Source organism: Sprattus sprattus (genome assembly GCF_963457725.1).
Source record: "Sprattus sprattus genome assembly, chromosome: 1".
Lineage (NCBI taxonomy): Eukaryota > Metazoa > Chordata > Actinopteri > Clupeiformes > Clupeidae > Sprattus > Sprattus sprattus.
The window spans coordinates 57,298,574-57,316,231 of record NC_137920.1 but is presented as its reverse complement, the minus strand read 5'-3'; the positions used below and the strand labels follow the sequence as shown (position 1 = coordinate 57,316,231).

Genomic DNA, 17,658 nt, shown 5'->3' with positions numbered 1-17,658 from the left:
CCAAATATGCACGGTTTCAGCCAATGAAGAAAACCTATTTCAAATGTGACCTGACAATTAAGTGACACATCCCGCTTACAACCAAAGGCGTTGGGTTGTGTGTCCCCCTCTGAAAAAAATAACGGACTTTTTTTTTTAACAGCTTCCTAAAGTGGGGGAGGGTACTTTGGACTTTTCTCTCATTCCCCCACCCTGGCTCTGTCCCTGCAATTAGTCTTGAAAACAAATGAACCATAGAGGTTGTTTCTTTCAAGCGTGCTATTATGTCAGAATAATCAAACTGAGAAATAATGGTGACCAAACAATTTTTCTTTTCTTTTTTTTAAAGAGATTTTATTATTAAAGCCAACATCATGTTTTCTTTGTGAACAATGATTGTGGTGTTTGGACTCATCAAAAAAAGTTTTTTTTATTATTATTATTTAAAGCAAATGTCCTTATTTTACATCCAAGTAAAAACAATCATATGCGGGAGTCTCTGCATAAAAGGTTATTGATTATGTACATATTTCCGACCCCCGCAAAAGAATTTGATCAAATCTTTCATGTGTTTCTGTGTTTATCCACAAGAGCACAGCTTAAATGTTACATTGACCTCACAATCCTTGGTCCATGATGGCTTAAGTTTCACCCAGACTTGGGGTCTTTCATGCAAATGAACTTGTTCTAGTCCAGGGCCTTGATTTTTTACCAAGTAAGTACATTTGCACTGAGTGACATGTATCTTCCGTTCTCACATGTTCACTGTCAACACATCGCACATGGGCTGTACTCTCTTGGCACACGAAGAAGGGGAAACTCAAACTGCCTGCAACATACAGATCCTTTGTTCTTGCTAAACACGTGTTGAGCAAAAGCATGCATATACGTGCATGCACAACACATAACTGCAGTGACCACACAAGCGTAGAAGAGCACACGCTCTCCGTCCATAGCATATACACATATAAACTCAAATACGTCCTGGTTCCACAGCTAAAACCCGTCAAGAGGTTTTTATTTTACAATATAATAATAATATAAAATTACAACAAGGCCTGGACTCTCTGTGAGGGCATATTATGATAGCATCTGACCTTCTACATGTTATAGTCTATTGCCAAATATGTGCCTGAGGCATACGGGCCCTAGTTACTGAAAATAGTATAAGAAAAAGAAATCAAGTGTCAGGAAAAACTGGGGGTTATGAGTTGCTTAATCACTGACGGTACGTGGACAAAAAACTCCAAGAATGGACAATTCAATATCGTTGTCAATGGTATGTTGTAATGTTTGAAAACCAGCAGTGTGAATGTCGTCATCTTCCTCCATTCAACCATCCGCCTTCGACTGAGACAAACCTGCACCAATGTTTTGCAGCTTGCCATTCATTCTTGGTCATGACAAATGCAACAGCACAGCATTTAGTGGGCCTGCACCAAAGCCACCTTGAATCTAAGCCACTAAACCAGAGCTTCCTGCAGCCAAAGGCACTCTTAATGGCCACTGGTGTCCATATATTACCCTTAGTACTGCTCAGTCTGCAGGTTTGGTACAGTTAAAATATAGGTCTGGATAGGGTACCCACTGTTGGGAAGACAAAAAATATTCTACTTCCACACAGAGTTGCCATGGGTGCTGCCCGGCCACTTCCTGAAAAGGTCCATGATGACCCTCCTGTAGTCCTCCTCAACCTGAATGATAATTTGCCGCAAACCTGTCAGTGCCTTCTGATGGAGATCATTTCCATTTCCAAGCACTGTTAATGACTTAAGAATATGTGAATCAAGTGCCTTGTATTAATATATACTGTACCTGGTTGTCATTATCAGTATCAGTAATAAATGATCTCCATCACCTTCCACAACATGATATCCTTGCTGCACCTCTTGTGTGTCGATGTACTGCCACAAAATGATATTCATTAAAGCCTCAACTCATCAGGATACAGATTAGATAGACATTGGATTGCAACACTATTTTCACAATACTGTATCAGTAAGATGTTAAATTCCTCTGGCTATTGGTTGGGAACTTCCCGCAGCAGCCAAAGCTCTCACTGTCAAGTGCTCATGCCCAACAACCTAGCCTATATATTGTATTGTAAGAACAGTGGGCACTACAACCATCATACTGATACTAATACTTAACATTAACAACAACAACAACAAAGACGCCTTTGTGAGCATTTCACTGGGGTTGTCAAGTGGACACCTTCGTCATTGTTTCATTGAATTAGGACCTAAATACCTCCAGAAAGCTCAACAGTGGTGTCTGGCATCCCTGGCCCCTACCCCCTACATACTCATAAAAGGGTTAGGACACATGTCAATACCATTAAGTGTCTTAGTATGTCCTGTTGAAAGCTTTATAGCATTTGTTCCACAAATTTCAATTTATTAATTAAAAGAGCTTCTATCCCTGTGCAATAAGGCTCCTCAACAGCTCACCCACCCCACCCCCCTTCATCTCCCCTCATGGACTGCACTCTAACACTTGATGCGCCTTAATATGGAGATATGGAGATATATTGCTTTTTATTATTTTATGTATGATATTTATGAATCTACGTATTAATAGTTATTTATTATTATTTAGCTGTGTAAAAAGTATGTTGCTGCCTCTGCTGTCTCGTTGTCTTTGTGGCAATGACAAATAAAGTACTTTGAACTTTTTGAACTTAAATTACTTCCAAAAGTACCATTGTGATACTGTGATGACATATGGTGATGTATTGTATCATGACATACAGTATGTGTTGCATCATAGGGAAGGTAGCCATACCCTACCCTAGTACAGGCACCTCGCTCTGCCCAAGTCTGGCAACCTCCAAGAAGCCTTACTGTGTATCACAGAGCTTCCAAAATCAAAATATGAGCTGAGGGCAAAATTGCAGCGAGTGGCCCTGAAAATATTTGGAGCCACCAGATCATTTAGTTGTTGAATGGCTCCCAGAGGTCATATTATAGCCTATTCTTTACTTGAAAGCTGCATTGTTATCATCATTATTAGTATAAGTTGCTGAAGCAACTTTGCTTTACTTTTAATATCAAGAATGAGCCACAGCTCATGTTGAGTTTTTTCAATGTTTTCACTCCGTATATACAACCCCCACACATACACACACACCATTTGTACCTCTCTCATTCATTGCGATATCTCTCATACAAATTATTTTCATCAAATTCAATGTATTCACATAGAAATATAAAATATAAAGTTACATGGCCCCTGCCAAATCTTGGAAACTGATGTTATATGAAAATCTTGAACGTACCATCAATTAACTGCACGACTTCACACACATTTTTTCATCAGATGGCATTAATCACCAGAAATAGCCTAAACAAAGTCACCTGTATGTGTGTCTGCATGCATTATTACAGCTGCTATACACGGTATAGCAATTTTATTATTTTATTAATATAAATAGTATTATATACAATGACAAAGTCTCAGCTCTCAGGAACTTCAAAAAGCCCCCAGCAATTCAGCTCAACCTGAAAAACAGAAAAAGGGTCATTCCAATGACGAGGGCCAATCACCTCAGAGAATTTTACATGTTTATTTTTCATTTTTGAGAGAATCATCTCCCACGTTTTTTTGTTTCAAGGCAATGACAACCACTCTCTTACTGAAGCCACCACTCTCTTGAACATGCACTTTCTAAGTTTGTTGGCGGAGTTATGATGAGCGTCATGTATCAACCCTCTTAGATAAGACTTCAGAGAAAATGTACGCTGACACAGAGAATGCAGTTAAGCGTCCTTAACTTAAGTGGGAGAGCACATTATACTTAAGAGTGGGCTTACAAAAAAAAAAAATGTAAATAAAATAATAATTGCAGGGTGACATTCCTCTGACAGAATTTTGGACTGATTCATGACATTCCGAAAAGAAAAGAAATAAATACAACTACCCTTTTATATTCATCATCATCATCATCATGTTAATCAAGTCCCATTTCTCAATTTGCCAGTTGACAATACACTGAAAATAGCTCAAACCCCTTTCTGCTTATTAGGTGCTGATGCACGCACAGACGGTTTTGCTGCCCTCTAATCACAAAATTAAATTAATTAAATAAAACAAATAAATAATACATCTTCCATGATCTGTTTGTTGTAAAATAATTTCCATAAACTTTATTGTACACAAACTGAGTTTGGAATTTCAAACCATCTTATAACACATAGTTATAATAATAATAATAATAATAATATCTAGAAGAGAGTAATGACCTGTTTCAGTCTCCAAGCTAACATCTTTACACAGAACTTGTTTTAGACAAATGGTTGCTGTACAATACAATTACAATGTGCCCTCAGAATACAGTGGTTGCTGACACTTTTTTTTGTTGTTGTTAGACTTTTTAACACAGTGCATTCATTATTAATATCTACATATCTCTATTTTTCAGAGAATTAGTTATATAGAGTAGAAATATTAAGAAAAACAGTTGAAAAGAAACAGTAAAAGGACAACAGCTACACAATTAATTTCCTAATAGTATTTTAAGAGCAAGACAGAGCCAGAGAGACAGAGAGAGACTGGAATTTTAAGGCTTATGCTGGGTCACTCATTTCACCAGAAAATAGAAAGGATTGCAGAGGAAACTGCAATACCACACTGCCCTTTTGAATTGAACTGAACAAACACCGAAATTCATCACCGTCATCCAAGAAACTCTACTGCACTACTGAAAAACTTGAAGAAAGATTTAAAAAGAAAGAAAGCAAGACGTCAAAGACTTGTTTTCCACATATTCTATCCAAGTCAGCTTGAGGGGTGAATTAAGAAGACATCCAAAACATTAAGGGAATATCGGGTGTGTCCAGGATTATGAATTTTCACGACCCAAAGAATGTCTCAGCAATTGGTTTTGGAATGTACTATGATGGAGAGTCAGCATCCATGGCTACCTGTTTTACCTGGTTTTATTGACAGTAGTCAAGAGATCATTGTCATTGAGTGTTTGTGTTCCTGAGAGCCCTGACCCTGTGAGGTCACAGGGATTTGAAGAAAGTGTTGAATGCTGGCAATGAAGGGTGGGGAGTTGGAGATGTTTCAATTTCATTTATTTTTTTTAATTCTCCTCAATTAAGGAGAGGTCCAGTTCTGTGCAATCCCTTTCAAAAACACTTTGTGGTCCTCCTTCGTGATCAGGTTCAACGTCTCCCCCCTCTTCCTCCTCCTCCTCCTCCTCTTCATCGCTTTCACTAAGTGGCCCAATACTTGTCCTTCCAAGGCCTTCAGATGGAGAATACAACCCTCTGAAGTCTCCCAGAAAAGGCTCCAGACCCATGCAAACGTCCCCTCCGCAGGCCAGCCTTCCACGCTCCAAACAACTGAGGTGATCAGCGCCTCGAGTCTGGTGGAGAATAAAAATCAAATAGAATAGTAAGAATTTTATATTGACGAAATACTACATCCAGTCAAGAAATCAGAACAGCCAGTACACAGGACGACAGTGATGAAAATTCCAAGTGTGCATGCACAATTCTCAATTAACATGAGCTATATGATTGGGAAAAAAATGTAATTTGAAAGTTTATGGATCCTAAGTACTTGTTTAAAGACATAAATACTTAAAAGTAAATTGATCACAGATGGTATTAACAGTCAAGACATCACCAACTTACAGGTAGACCATAATAAAGTCATTCCTATCGGATCTATTTGCGGAGTTCACGCACAGAATTAAACCACACACCTGTCAGTCTTTCCAAAAAGACTATGTCGTCACCAGGGTATAAACTGTTCTTTAGCAACATAAGCTAATCTATCTACCAGTCTACCATGGAGAGACCACATTTACACAACTGATAACATTGTGGGAAAGTGGCATTAAGCCAAAATGAAAATAAAATAAAAACTGATTGCCAAAAGTAAAAGATACAGCATTTCACATCGTAAATGGGACTGCCTCTAATCAAGTGAGCTGTTATGTGACGAGGAGAACTTGAAACCAATATATTTTTGACTTAAATACTGTAGATGGTTAGGGGGCCAGGGGAAATGAAAGATAAATATATTTAAGAGGCCATAGTTTGACAGAACACAACACCCCATCCATAGTGTCCTCCCAGTTTTCCCCAGTTTCATGTAGTCATTTATTTTACTTTGGCAGTTTTCACTTGGCACTTCATTAAATTTGAAGTCATTTCTGTGTCCTGAATCTGCTCCAGGAGAATCCAAAGGGAATTTGGTGAATAATAAACAAACTAACAAACCACTTGAGTTAAATCAACCTTGACCACATTTTTTTTGTCATGACGCCCTGCTGCAATTTCAGCCCATTCCAGTCACTTGGAGAGTCAAGACAAGATGGACCTGGGACACTGTTTTCAAGTTTTGCATTCATTTATATACTATATTATTACTATATGGTGGATATAAGCCGTAATACTGATTTGGCCACAACAATTTGCACATTTTTACCTGAGTCATCTTAGCAAAGTCAAGCACCGGCCTTGCACAAGGCCTGTCAGGGTCCCTCCTGCGCTTCAGACCAGGTTTGAGCAGAAGCAGGTCACAGGGCTGGGAGTGACAGCGTGGTAGCTGAGGTGGAATGGCCCTGCGCAGTGAAGCTGGGGTGCTACACGCAGACGAGGGGGAGGCAGGCACGGCTACTGGAGGGGCTGTGGGTTGAAGAGGAACCGGAGGCGGAGGAAGGATTTGGGCCGCAGCCTCTCGTATGAGTACAGGGGAGAGGGAGAAGCGCCTCTGCGGAGGAGGGGGAGGATGGAGCGGCGATGGAGAGGAGGAACAGGAGGACGGAAAGAAGCAACAACAGGCACTGCCTCCTGCAGAATCACTGGGCTCAAAGGGGAAATTCCATGGTAGTGGGGAGTCGGGGGAAAGTGCAAGGCTAAAAAACGTGGGGCTGGAAGAGGAGTGTAGAGACGAGTTCAGAGAAGAGCTGGGGGCACGAAGCGGACACGGTCCCCCCGCTCCCCCTCCACTGTGGCACCGACGGTTCACAGGTGTCCAGACCTTCGAGGCACTGGGCCGCCAGGTGTATCGGCAGCGTGACAGGTCCTCTGGTACTGACAGTGAGCGACAGTGGCGTTTGGGGGGTGGCGGGGGGGGAGGGGGTGCACCGGGAAAAGACAGGTCCGTCACTGAAGTGCTTGGAAGCAGGGGTCGGTGCAGATCTTCCCCCTCAGGTTGGTGTTCGTCGGAAGGACCCTGGGGCACAGGGCCTGGGGGAAAGCTTGAACTCAGCACACCCTGCAGGCTGGGCTTGGAAGGAGGGCAGAGCTGCCAATAGCTACTCTCTGGAGATGATAAGAAAAGGAGAGGAAAAAAAAAAAGAAGAAATTATCAATTGTGAAAATGTTCAGTCCTGGAAAGAAAAAAACAATGCGACACTAGTATACTGATACTGACTAGACATTTAACAACAACAACAGAAAATAGCCTTTCACATCTATCTGACTATGGGTATTGTGCTGCATTTGTGAACCACAACTGGGATCAGGGTTACTGCTTTTAATATTTACAAATTATTTGACATTCCGTTTTCAAGTCTTTAATAGTTAGTGAACAAATTCATCAGGCTCCAAACAGCATGTGCAAATCATGGACCCCTTGATGGCCATTTCATGCTGACCAGCATAAAAACACCTAATTGTGAAAACCTCCAATTCGAGGGGCAGAGCAAAGCAGCAATCTGAATAAGGTTCCTAACATGCAGCGAATTTAGGTATTCAGGTTCTGGCATCTAGATTATCAGTTGCAATGGTTGCCTCAAATAAGTGGAGGCGACCATTGGAGACCAGTGTTGAATCATTGTTAACACTAACCAGGCATCAAGCCATCTGAAGGCCAGCAAGGTTTTTCGGTGCGGGCTTCTGGATGGGACTGTAAAATAAATAAGACATGATTAAGGAACCATGATTAAGGCACCACTTTTAAAAAATGATCAGAAACAGAACAGAAATACTCAGCATATTCATCCACCCAAAGGAGGAAAACGACTCTTACCAGATTGCCAATCCTTTGGCTGGTGTTGCGGTCCAGACTGTTTGCGCAATGCTTTGGTTCCGCACGGGATCATGACATGGTGAGGTGGAAGATGGGAGATAATGGGGAAGGGCTGGTGGGAGGGGCAGTTGTCCCTTGACACCGTGGTGGGTCTGAAAAGGATGAAGAACTGTAATTCCAACCTTTTCACATCCGGGAGAGGAGTCACGATGTCATGATGACAGTCACCTCACCTAGAAGAGCAAAAAAATGTATCCATTAACAGACTTCCATCAGTGATGACACTTGCATTTATTGTACGCAATAAGACTACATATGCACTAAACAGAATGAATATGAAATTACATAATAGTATTTTTGAAATTATTGCCAACAAGATAATAGCTCTAGTTTAGGTTATGATTCAACAAGGTGCTACGTTTGAAACAACATCACCACAGCTCTCCAGTTCAACTGGATTAAATGGTGGAACTTTGGAACAGAAATGAGCAAAAGTAGAGATATGTTCTGGCCCACATCTCTATGGTTTTTGGTGAAAATGATTAATCAGGCTCTCTCTTAGGCCTGGAGTGCAAACTTAAACCTCACAAGGAAAGATTTCACAACAAAGTTATGCCCATTCCTGATAGATTTCATTGCCACTAGAGACTGAAAAACATTGTGAACCTTCTGGAAATGATTACTTCAAATGAAGAAGCCAATGGACTAATAGAAAATAATTTTGTGCCTTCTGCATTTATCTGTTGTGTAAATGTGCATCTCCGTCATCATAGTTGTGACCACTATTTATTTCCACTCTTCCCACTGGGGAAAAAAAGCCAAGGTGGTGCGATACCACTGGTTGGCACAACTGACTATTCAAATGTTAACTATCTGCATGGGAAAAAGTTGCTAATGCATCTTGGTGCTCATTAACTGAATGTGCATAAAGACCAGGGGCCGTATTCACAAAGCCTTTTATCTTACCACTAGGAGTGCTCCTAACTCGCGCTAAAACCTTTTACGTAGGAGTAATTTGTTAAAAGTGATTCACAACGGCTCTGAGACCTACTCATACTAAGGATAATACCAACTCCTAAGCTTAAGATAAAAGCACCGTTGCTATGGATGACGTCGATTCTAATGCACGAGTTTAGAAGGGGTAAGGACGGTGATTGGTTGTTGACAGGCTCTCAACTCATTCGTGACGTCCCTCTAACAATCCCACTATATCAACTGAAAATAAGAGAATAATCTAGGCTTCAAATTAAGTCATATTAAATAGTTATGGACAGTGCAGTTAGCAGAATACACAGGCATGATGACAAGTTTGTGCATCCAACGGGAATGACACTTTGCACGTTAAGAGAAATGGAAAGCGATCAATATATAATATGGCAATTGCATGTAATCAAGGCAGTAATAATTAAAGCACCCAGCAAACTGCTAGGCTATTATATCTCCAGCCATTGACCACTTCAAATATCAGCACATACGGCCCTTCAAGCCCGCCAACCTTAATTGATCAAAGCGAAACGAACGTGAAACGTAGCCTAAGCGAAAGCCTACTGGTCCCAGGACCAATAGCCACTGTCACCCCAGCGGCATCCAGCTGGTAAGTTCTCAAAAACCTGCTGCAGACCCCTCTCCGTTGAAATGCACGAGTCATCGGTACATCCAGGCCACGAAAATGTCATCTTTTAATGGGGCAATTATTGTAATGTGTGTCCCGTCACTGGACAGTCCCGCGATCGCCATGGAATTTACTTTGATCTTGTGTAATAAGCGATTGTCCAAAGGCAACTGGATAAACCTTTGGATGATGTGGGGTCTACAGTGCGTTGATAGTTTGATGAATTAAACGGCTGACTGATGATTCCCAGTGTCGTCATTTGCGTTTTCCGCGAAGCCAAATAGGCTATCTTTATGTTTCCAAACATTTCACTTCGGGACACATCGTTGTTTAAAGGCGTCATTGCATCCCGCGCTAATTCTACGACGATATTAATACCTTCACGGTTTAAGCAATGTCTTTTATCAATTCCAAGTCGGCTGCAGCCATCTTACGATTTTTTGTGAATAAGTCTTAGTGACTTAGGAGTTCTCATGAGGAGTTTTAAGCTGTCTTAGACTTAGGTGCTAGCCTACTTTTAGGGATAAAATACTTTGTGAATTGCTCTTAGTAAAAAAAAATAGGAGTCCTAAATTTAAGACTGACACGCCCATTATTTTTAGGAGTTTCTCCTAAATTCACCACTTATGAGCTACTTTTAGCCCTAAGATTCTTTGTGAATACGGCCCCAGGTCTGATTAAATAAGTGAAGATTTGCCTTCTTTCATCTTGCTCTAACGTCATATTTTATTCGCAGAAAAATTATAAATGCCTTGATCCTGCCAAATCGACATGATTTTCAACATGGATTTGGATCTACCCAATTCTGCACTGGCATGACTGGACATCTGGGGCCGTATTCACAAAGCCTTTTATTTTACCACTAGGAGTGCTCCTAACTCGCGCTAAAACCTTTTACGTAGGAGTAATTTCTTAAAAGTGATTCACAACGGCTCTGAGACCTACTCATACTAAGGATAATACCAACTCCTAAGCTTAAGATAAAAACTCCGTTGCTATGGATGACGTCGCTTCTCATGCACGAGTTTAGAAGGGGTGAGGACGGTGATTGGTTGTTGACAGGCTCTCTCATTAAAAACTCATTCGTGACGTCTCTCTAACAATCCCACTATATCGACTGAAAATAAGAGAATAACCTAGGCTTTAAATTAAGTCGTATTAAATAGTTATGGACAGTGCAGTTAGCAGAATGCACACGCATGATGACAAGTTTGTGCATCCAACGGGAATGACACTTTGCACGTTAAGAGAAATATAAAGCGATCAATATAAAATATGGCAATTGCATGTAATCAAGGCAGTAATAATTAAAGCACCCAGCAAACTGTAAGGCTATTATATTTCCAGCCCTTGACCACTTCAAATATCAGCACATGCGGCCCTTTAAGCCCTCCAATCTTAATTGATCAAAGCGAAACGAACGTGAAACGTATAGCCTAAGCGAAAGCCTACTGGTCCCAGAACCAATAGCCACTGTCACCCCAGCGGCATCCAGCTGGTAAGTTCTCAAAAACCTGCTGCAGACCGCTCTCCTTTGAAATGCACAAGTCATCGGTACATCCAACTGTTGGATGATGTGGGGTCTACAGTGCGTTGATAGTTTGATGAATTAAACGGCTGAATGATGATTCCCAGTGTCGTCATTTGCGTTTTCCGCGAAGCCAAATAGGATATCTTTATGTTTCCAAACATTTCACTTCGGGACACATCGTTGTTTAAAGGCGTCATTGCATCCCGCGCTAATTCTACGACAATATTAATACCTTCGCGGTTTAAGCAATGTCTTTTATCAATTCCAAGTCGGCTGCAGCCATCTTACGATTTTTTGTGAATAGGTCTTAGTGACTTAGGAGTCCTCATGAGGAGTTTTAAGCTGTCCTAGACTTAGGTGCTACTTTTAGGGATAAAATATTTTGTGAATTTCTCTTAGTAAAAAAAAATTAGGAGTCCTACATTTAAGACTGACACGCCCATTATTTTTAGGAGTTTCTCCTAAATTCGCCACTTATGAGCTACTTTTAGCCCTAAGATTCTTTGTGAATACGGCCCCTGATGCAATCCTTTAAATATCATTGTATTGTGCTTCAGAAAAAGAAAGCATCAAGTTCCAATGTCTATACTAATCACTGTTGTTGAAAATAATGGCATGCCTATTTTTTCCACTGAAATGGTTCAATTACTGAACGCTGAATGTTTAGCAAAATACCACTATTATCTTATCATTTAACTTCACACATACGAGGCTTTGATAATATACAATGTTGAATACAAGTACATGTGATTAGGACTTAAGTTACATCCACATTTTGCAAAAATGACACGTGGGCCTCCCTTAATATCTGTCCAAGAGATGCAAAATTGAGTTAGAGACTGCAAAGTGGGCAAGAGTCCTACTGCTGGGTTGATACCAAACAATTGAAACCACAGTATCTTACTCTATGGTTGAGACAGTATAGGTAGCTAGCTTGCAAAGCTCAACGTACTTTTAAAGATAGAACGCAACACTTGCTTGATTGACATGCCAATGGTTTTAAGTGTCTCTATAGACGGTAATAAGAATACCAGGAGATGTATCGGTTATAGTATACGACTTCATCTGCTGCCAGGCACGTTAGCGGTCAATAACAACCAGGGGTCTTATGTTTAAAGCCTTGTGAAGAATCCATACTTAAACACAGCATATGCACAAACCTGGAAAGCTTACAATTCAGTTGTACGAAATTGTGCGCATACAAGATTGCCCACACCTCTTCTCTGTACAACCCGATCAACAAGAAACTAAGTGCACATGTATGAGCACAACCTCCACCCTCCCCCTCCCTCAACTACACTCATTTTAATATGATAATAAATAGGCCTAGGCTACACCCATTTTCATATTGAGACAAACTGACAAAAGCTAGCAGCAAATTACCCAAAAAGGATATTTCGATGAATGCAAGGTGTGCTCTTGACCGATGTAAAGGGAATTTAATTGATTTGTCATCTGGCATTAATAACAAAAGAAAACAGTTTGAGTAGCAGAGTGAAGCTGTGGCTATACAGTGGGTAAAATAAGTACTGAACACGTCACCATTTTTCTCAGTAAATATATTTCCAAAGGTTCGATTGACATGAAATGTTCACCAGATGTTCTCCTTTGTAGGTAGTTCCCTGGGCCCATCAACTCTGATCTTCAGTTCTTTCCATAGAATTTCGACTGTATTCAAGTCAGGTGATTGGCTGGGCCATTCATTGACTTGGTGAAATGTCCACCCTTGTTTTATCTTCATCATCCTGGTAGATAGCAGCAGATTTTTATTAAGAATGACTCTGTACATTTTTCCATTCATCCTTCCTTCAATTGTGTGACCTCTGCCAGTACCGTATGCTGAAAAGCAGCCCAACACCATGATGTTCCCAACTCCAAATTTCACTGTTGGGATGATGTGCAGTGCCATTTCTCCTCCAAACATGGTGTGCATTATCAAATTATTACCGTTTTATATTTTCTGAACTTATTTGTTTTGGTTGCTTTAAATGTATGGATTACTTGGGTTGTTACCAACATCTGGTGAAAATTTCATGACAGTAGCACCTCTGGAAATATATTTACTAAGAAAAATGGTGACGTGTTCAATACTCATTTTACCCGCTGTAAATGCAGTAGGGTCAAAGATTCCGTGGGAAAATCCTGGGCCAATCTGGGAATTGGGAAAGGGGTTTAGCAGTCACTTCTTGTAACGAAAGTGTCTTGATGGAGAGTTGAACAATATCAACTGCACAATAAATAAAAAAATTACGACATCAAATTAACTACGTCCTAAGAATCATGCACCCTGTCACTTTTGGATTTATCATGAGTTGATCCAGGCAACCTTGCCACTACATTAGTCAGTCGCATTTCTGCATCACAGATCATTTGCACGTCGGTGGAATGAGATGCAAACAAAGTCAAATTCTACCTCTGACAATACCTTTATGCAACTTGCACTTTAATGTTAGCCTGGTCAACGAGATCATATCCTTTATACTGTACACCTGGCTTACATACAGATGATTCAGCAACATCCTGACCAGTCTGCCTGTTCCCTCTGGAGTACCCCAGTTTTCAAGAAGTACCGTGTGGCAAGTACTTGTAAAGGACAAATGCGTGACTCCTTGGGCGTTGCACTTTAAAGCCGGACGAGAGGAAAGCTCTTTGAAGTCTGAAAGAGTTGATAAGCCAGTCATCATAGAGCAACTTTATCGTTTTATATTGGCGATGTCTCTACATACATATTCCCTTTTAATTCGATATCCTCCATTAAGGATAAACCTGAAATTATTATCATTAGACTCTCATTAGTACAGCAAAACATTTGTGCATACTTATATATCCAATTATTTAACTGCATACACCTTGATGTATTATTATTTCCATTAAAGCCTGTGTGTCAGTACTGTGTAAACACATTTGAAGAGTAATACTTTTCACATGTAGGCCTAAAGATTCGTACAGAAAAATCGTAATGTTAGTTGCACTGCATAGCCTCTAAGTGTCGCCAACTGACTAAAACCATTAGAAATATGCGTACACTGGACAGGAGGGTGGCGTGGGGGAATGCACATTCGTATTTATTTCATTCTTGATACATCTGACCATAAGCGTGAAAGATCGCGTAAGCAACGTTTGGACATGATGCTCCAGGTCACTTTGGACTACTGGCTAATTGACGTTAAATATCTACCCAGTTAGGTAGCTATGATGATGCATCCCTAATGGGATGAGTTAGCTTATCTACTTATCCGGTACATTCTGTAGTGGACTTCCAACTGACTATAACTTCATTTCATCGAGTTACGTTAGCCGACCTGGTACATATTAGGCTACTGCAAACACAGCCTTTCCAGTGAACGTACTAAGGTGATAACAGCTAGCCTGCTATAATTAGATGAAGAATCCCATGCCACACCTCCACATAGCTAGATGCAAAGATGTTTAGCATGTCTCCATATCTCACTGGCTAGCCATCACAACGAAAGATACATTGTAGCATTGCTGTATGATGCTGCACGCACATTCTATTCTCGAAGAGGATATTCTGCAGTGCATCTCATGATTATGCAGGAGACGAAATAGCATTGCGCTCACAAGTATTTACATACAGCTTGTTATCGTGGACGGCCAATATAACCCATTGACAGCTAACCTTAGCTAGATATTTTGCGACGCTTAATAGTGCGAGCGACCGCTGAGTAGCCCAACACTTCGACAAACGGCAAAAACACATAATCACATACAACGTAAATGTTATCGTTTTAATTAAGGTTCCATACAAAGGCACACGCGACCCCACAGTTGAACTGCTTGTCTCATCGTGGCAGAGTGCACACTGAGATTAAACCTCCAAGTCCAGTAGCCAGACGTTGCTGGGTAACATGGCTGGCTAACGTTACCTCTCTAGCTAGCGATACCTAGGTTAATTAGCTAGGATAGCAAAATTACGTTACAATGAACGTCAACGCAGTTAATTCTCCAAACTGTGGTAATGATGAGCGTCACGTCGAATACATATCGTCACCACGGTTTTAGGGATAATATTTCGTTAATGTAGCTTTCTTTCATGTTAAGAACATTACACTAATCATACCTATATGGCCACCCTAGCTGAAAAATAAACCTAACGCTAGCATCGCTAGCTTACTTACAGCTTGCAAACAAGACATGACATCAAGCACGCCACCTTAAACCATTTCTTGTGAGAACTTCTGTAACGTTTACCCATTTCTCACAGAAGCACCACTTCAAAATTAGCTAGCTAATTATGGTTGGCTTGGCTGTTGGCTAGCGATTTCTTGATGGCTAACTAACAGTCTAATCGTCCTGACAATAGCACAACAGGGTAACCGTTAGCTAGCTTACACACTTGCTAACAATAATGTGAAAATGCCAGTAACGTTACTTATTTACTCAAATATGATGTATATAAATATGATTGCAATTGCCGAAAAAAATGTGGTCGTGCATGTATATAAATTCACTTACCTTGTTAACTGAAAAACACCGGGATGCAGAGGCCTTGAACCATCTTGCATAGTGTAACGTTAACGTTACTTGCTAGGGATAAACCAATTTGTAGGTGTAGAGGATGAAGAGCTAGCTAACAAGCTAACCTTGTAGTGAAGTCGTTTGTATTTATCGCACTGACCTCCAATAGCATTGCTAACTCATGAAATGGATGGTCCATTCATCGAAATTTGCCAAAATACGAAGCCATATCAATCCCATGATCAGCAGGGCATTCCAATGATGAATAGTGTCTTCGTTTACAATATTCAAAACAGCCGTTTTTGAAATTACACCGTCCCTCAATTATAAATAAAAACAACTAGCTCGTAAGCTAACTTACGCCCGTGAGTGATTGAAATGCTTAAATAATATTCACAGTTCCTGAAAACGCAAAGGTCCTATGACGCGGCGAAAATCATATAGGATGACCATACACGTTGATCATAAAATAAATCAAAGACTATCGTTAAAGATGTAAATTAAGATTTCAAAACGCATCTCTATCAATTTAATGTCTTAGGATGTTGATGGTGTAATGTCAGATCGGACTAAACCAATTCAGGGGAGTAGGGTTTTCTGTGGCCTATAATAACAATATGTGGGAACCGTAGTGCTCTGGTAGTGCTTTACAAAGTAGAGGTCATGCGCGAACCGGCCCCGTGGTACGTTCGACTAGTCCGAGTGAACTCGTTAACCATCAAGGACTCGTTTTCCCAAAGCCCTCTAAGTAAACCGTAATTTTTAAAGTTTTTTTTTTTAAATTTACGTTATATTTTCGGTTCTAATTGTTTGTCTGTCTGTTTGTTTGTTTGTTTGTTTGTTTGTTTTTCTCTTTGTCTGTCAACAGGAATACGCAAAAGCTGCCCGGACGATTTTCATGTAAAATTGGTGGAGTGTGGCATGAGCTAGTGAACTAAATGACATAAGGTGATGAAACACAACAGTGTGGAGTCAGAATAGTTTCAAAATTCACAAATAAATGTATTTTTATGATTCACAAATACAATTCACACAATTCACAAATAAATGTCAAGCGATTCACAGATGCAAATGTTGTTACAATGTATTTACAGACTAACAAACGTGCATTTACCAGGCCAGGTTCCTCGTTTCTTCGTAGCCTCTGCCATGAGGTCCATACAGACAATACTTGCTAGCTTCTTCTTATAGCAGATGGGTGTAGTTGTTACGCTGTCATATCAAAACGTTCTCTGTTATTACTGACCAGGCACTCAATTTGATTTATCCTTCCCTGCACCTGCAGCAGGTCTGAGTCCAAATAAAACGTATCCAACTGTCATGGGTTTATGACACGATTTGATGTTAGTGACATGTGGTTGGGGCATATCCCCTCCAGATATCAAATACGTCTTGACTGAGGATACCTCTGGATATTAACAATATGTCTCACATTCCAGCTATGGACTAATAATGCTGTGTATCTGTGGCATGTCAAAAGAAGTATCTAATCAAAATATCTCTGGATACACGCCTTTATCAATGATTTGTTGCATCATTTGCCTGTACCTTAAGATTTTGAAAAGTCCAGCTTTGTACCCTTTGCTGTCAGCAGTGATTTGGTACCTTTAAAATTAAACAAAGGTCTGCAATTATCACCTTCAGGACCATTTCCATATCTTAACGGGTACTTTTCTGTACCTCTTATTATTATTATCATCTGCTGTTACTATGAAATGTTGCAACGTTTGTCTTAGAATATGGCATAGAAAGGCGGAGATGTCTTGGATGCAACTTTGTTTACAAACTTGAAGAAACATACAGAACAGGGCAGGACAGAACAGAGGAGGTATTGTGTGTACAAAAGCTAGATGGTGACAATAAAAACAATAATTAATAATGATTTTGACGTTGCAGACCATGATGTTCTCAGTGGCTTACAGTGCTGCATGCCACCATATTAGACAATAGTAACGTTACATTTTAAGCTACAAGTTAAGAAAGAAATGGATTTGAAAAGACATCAAGATTCAGGAGCAGAGAAGAGGAAAAAAAACTTGGGATGACACTTGTACGTTATTTGCAGTTA

General features: G+C 40.3%; 1 protein-coding gene across 1 annotated transcript; it reads right to left on the bottom strand.

The window, feature by feature from the left end:
• Nucleotides 1–3,590: 3,590 nt before the first annotated feature.
• fam53c (family with sequence similarity 53 member C) lies at nucleotides 3,591–16,042 on the bottom strand. The gene is made up of 5 exons (XM_080833811.1): nucleotides 15,588–16,042; nucleotides 7,969–8,201; nucleotides 7,788–7,845; nucleotides 6,421–7,259; nucleotides 3,591–5,350 (listed from the first exon to the last, which is right to left on the bottom strand). Exons 3-5 carry the CDS (start codon nucleotides 7,792–7,794, stop codon nucleotides 5,066–5,068), a joined length of 1,131 nt encoding a protein of 376 aa, XP_080689937.1. The 5' UTR covers nucleotides 7,795–7,845; nucleotides 7,969–8,201; nucleotides 15,588–16,042; the 3' UTR covers nucleotides 3,591–5,065.
• Between the last annotated feature and the right edge of the window lie 1,616 nt (nucleotides 16,043–17,658).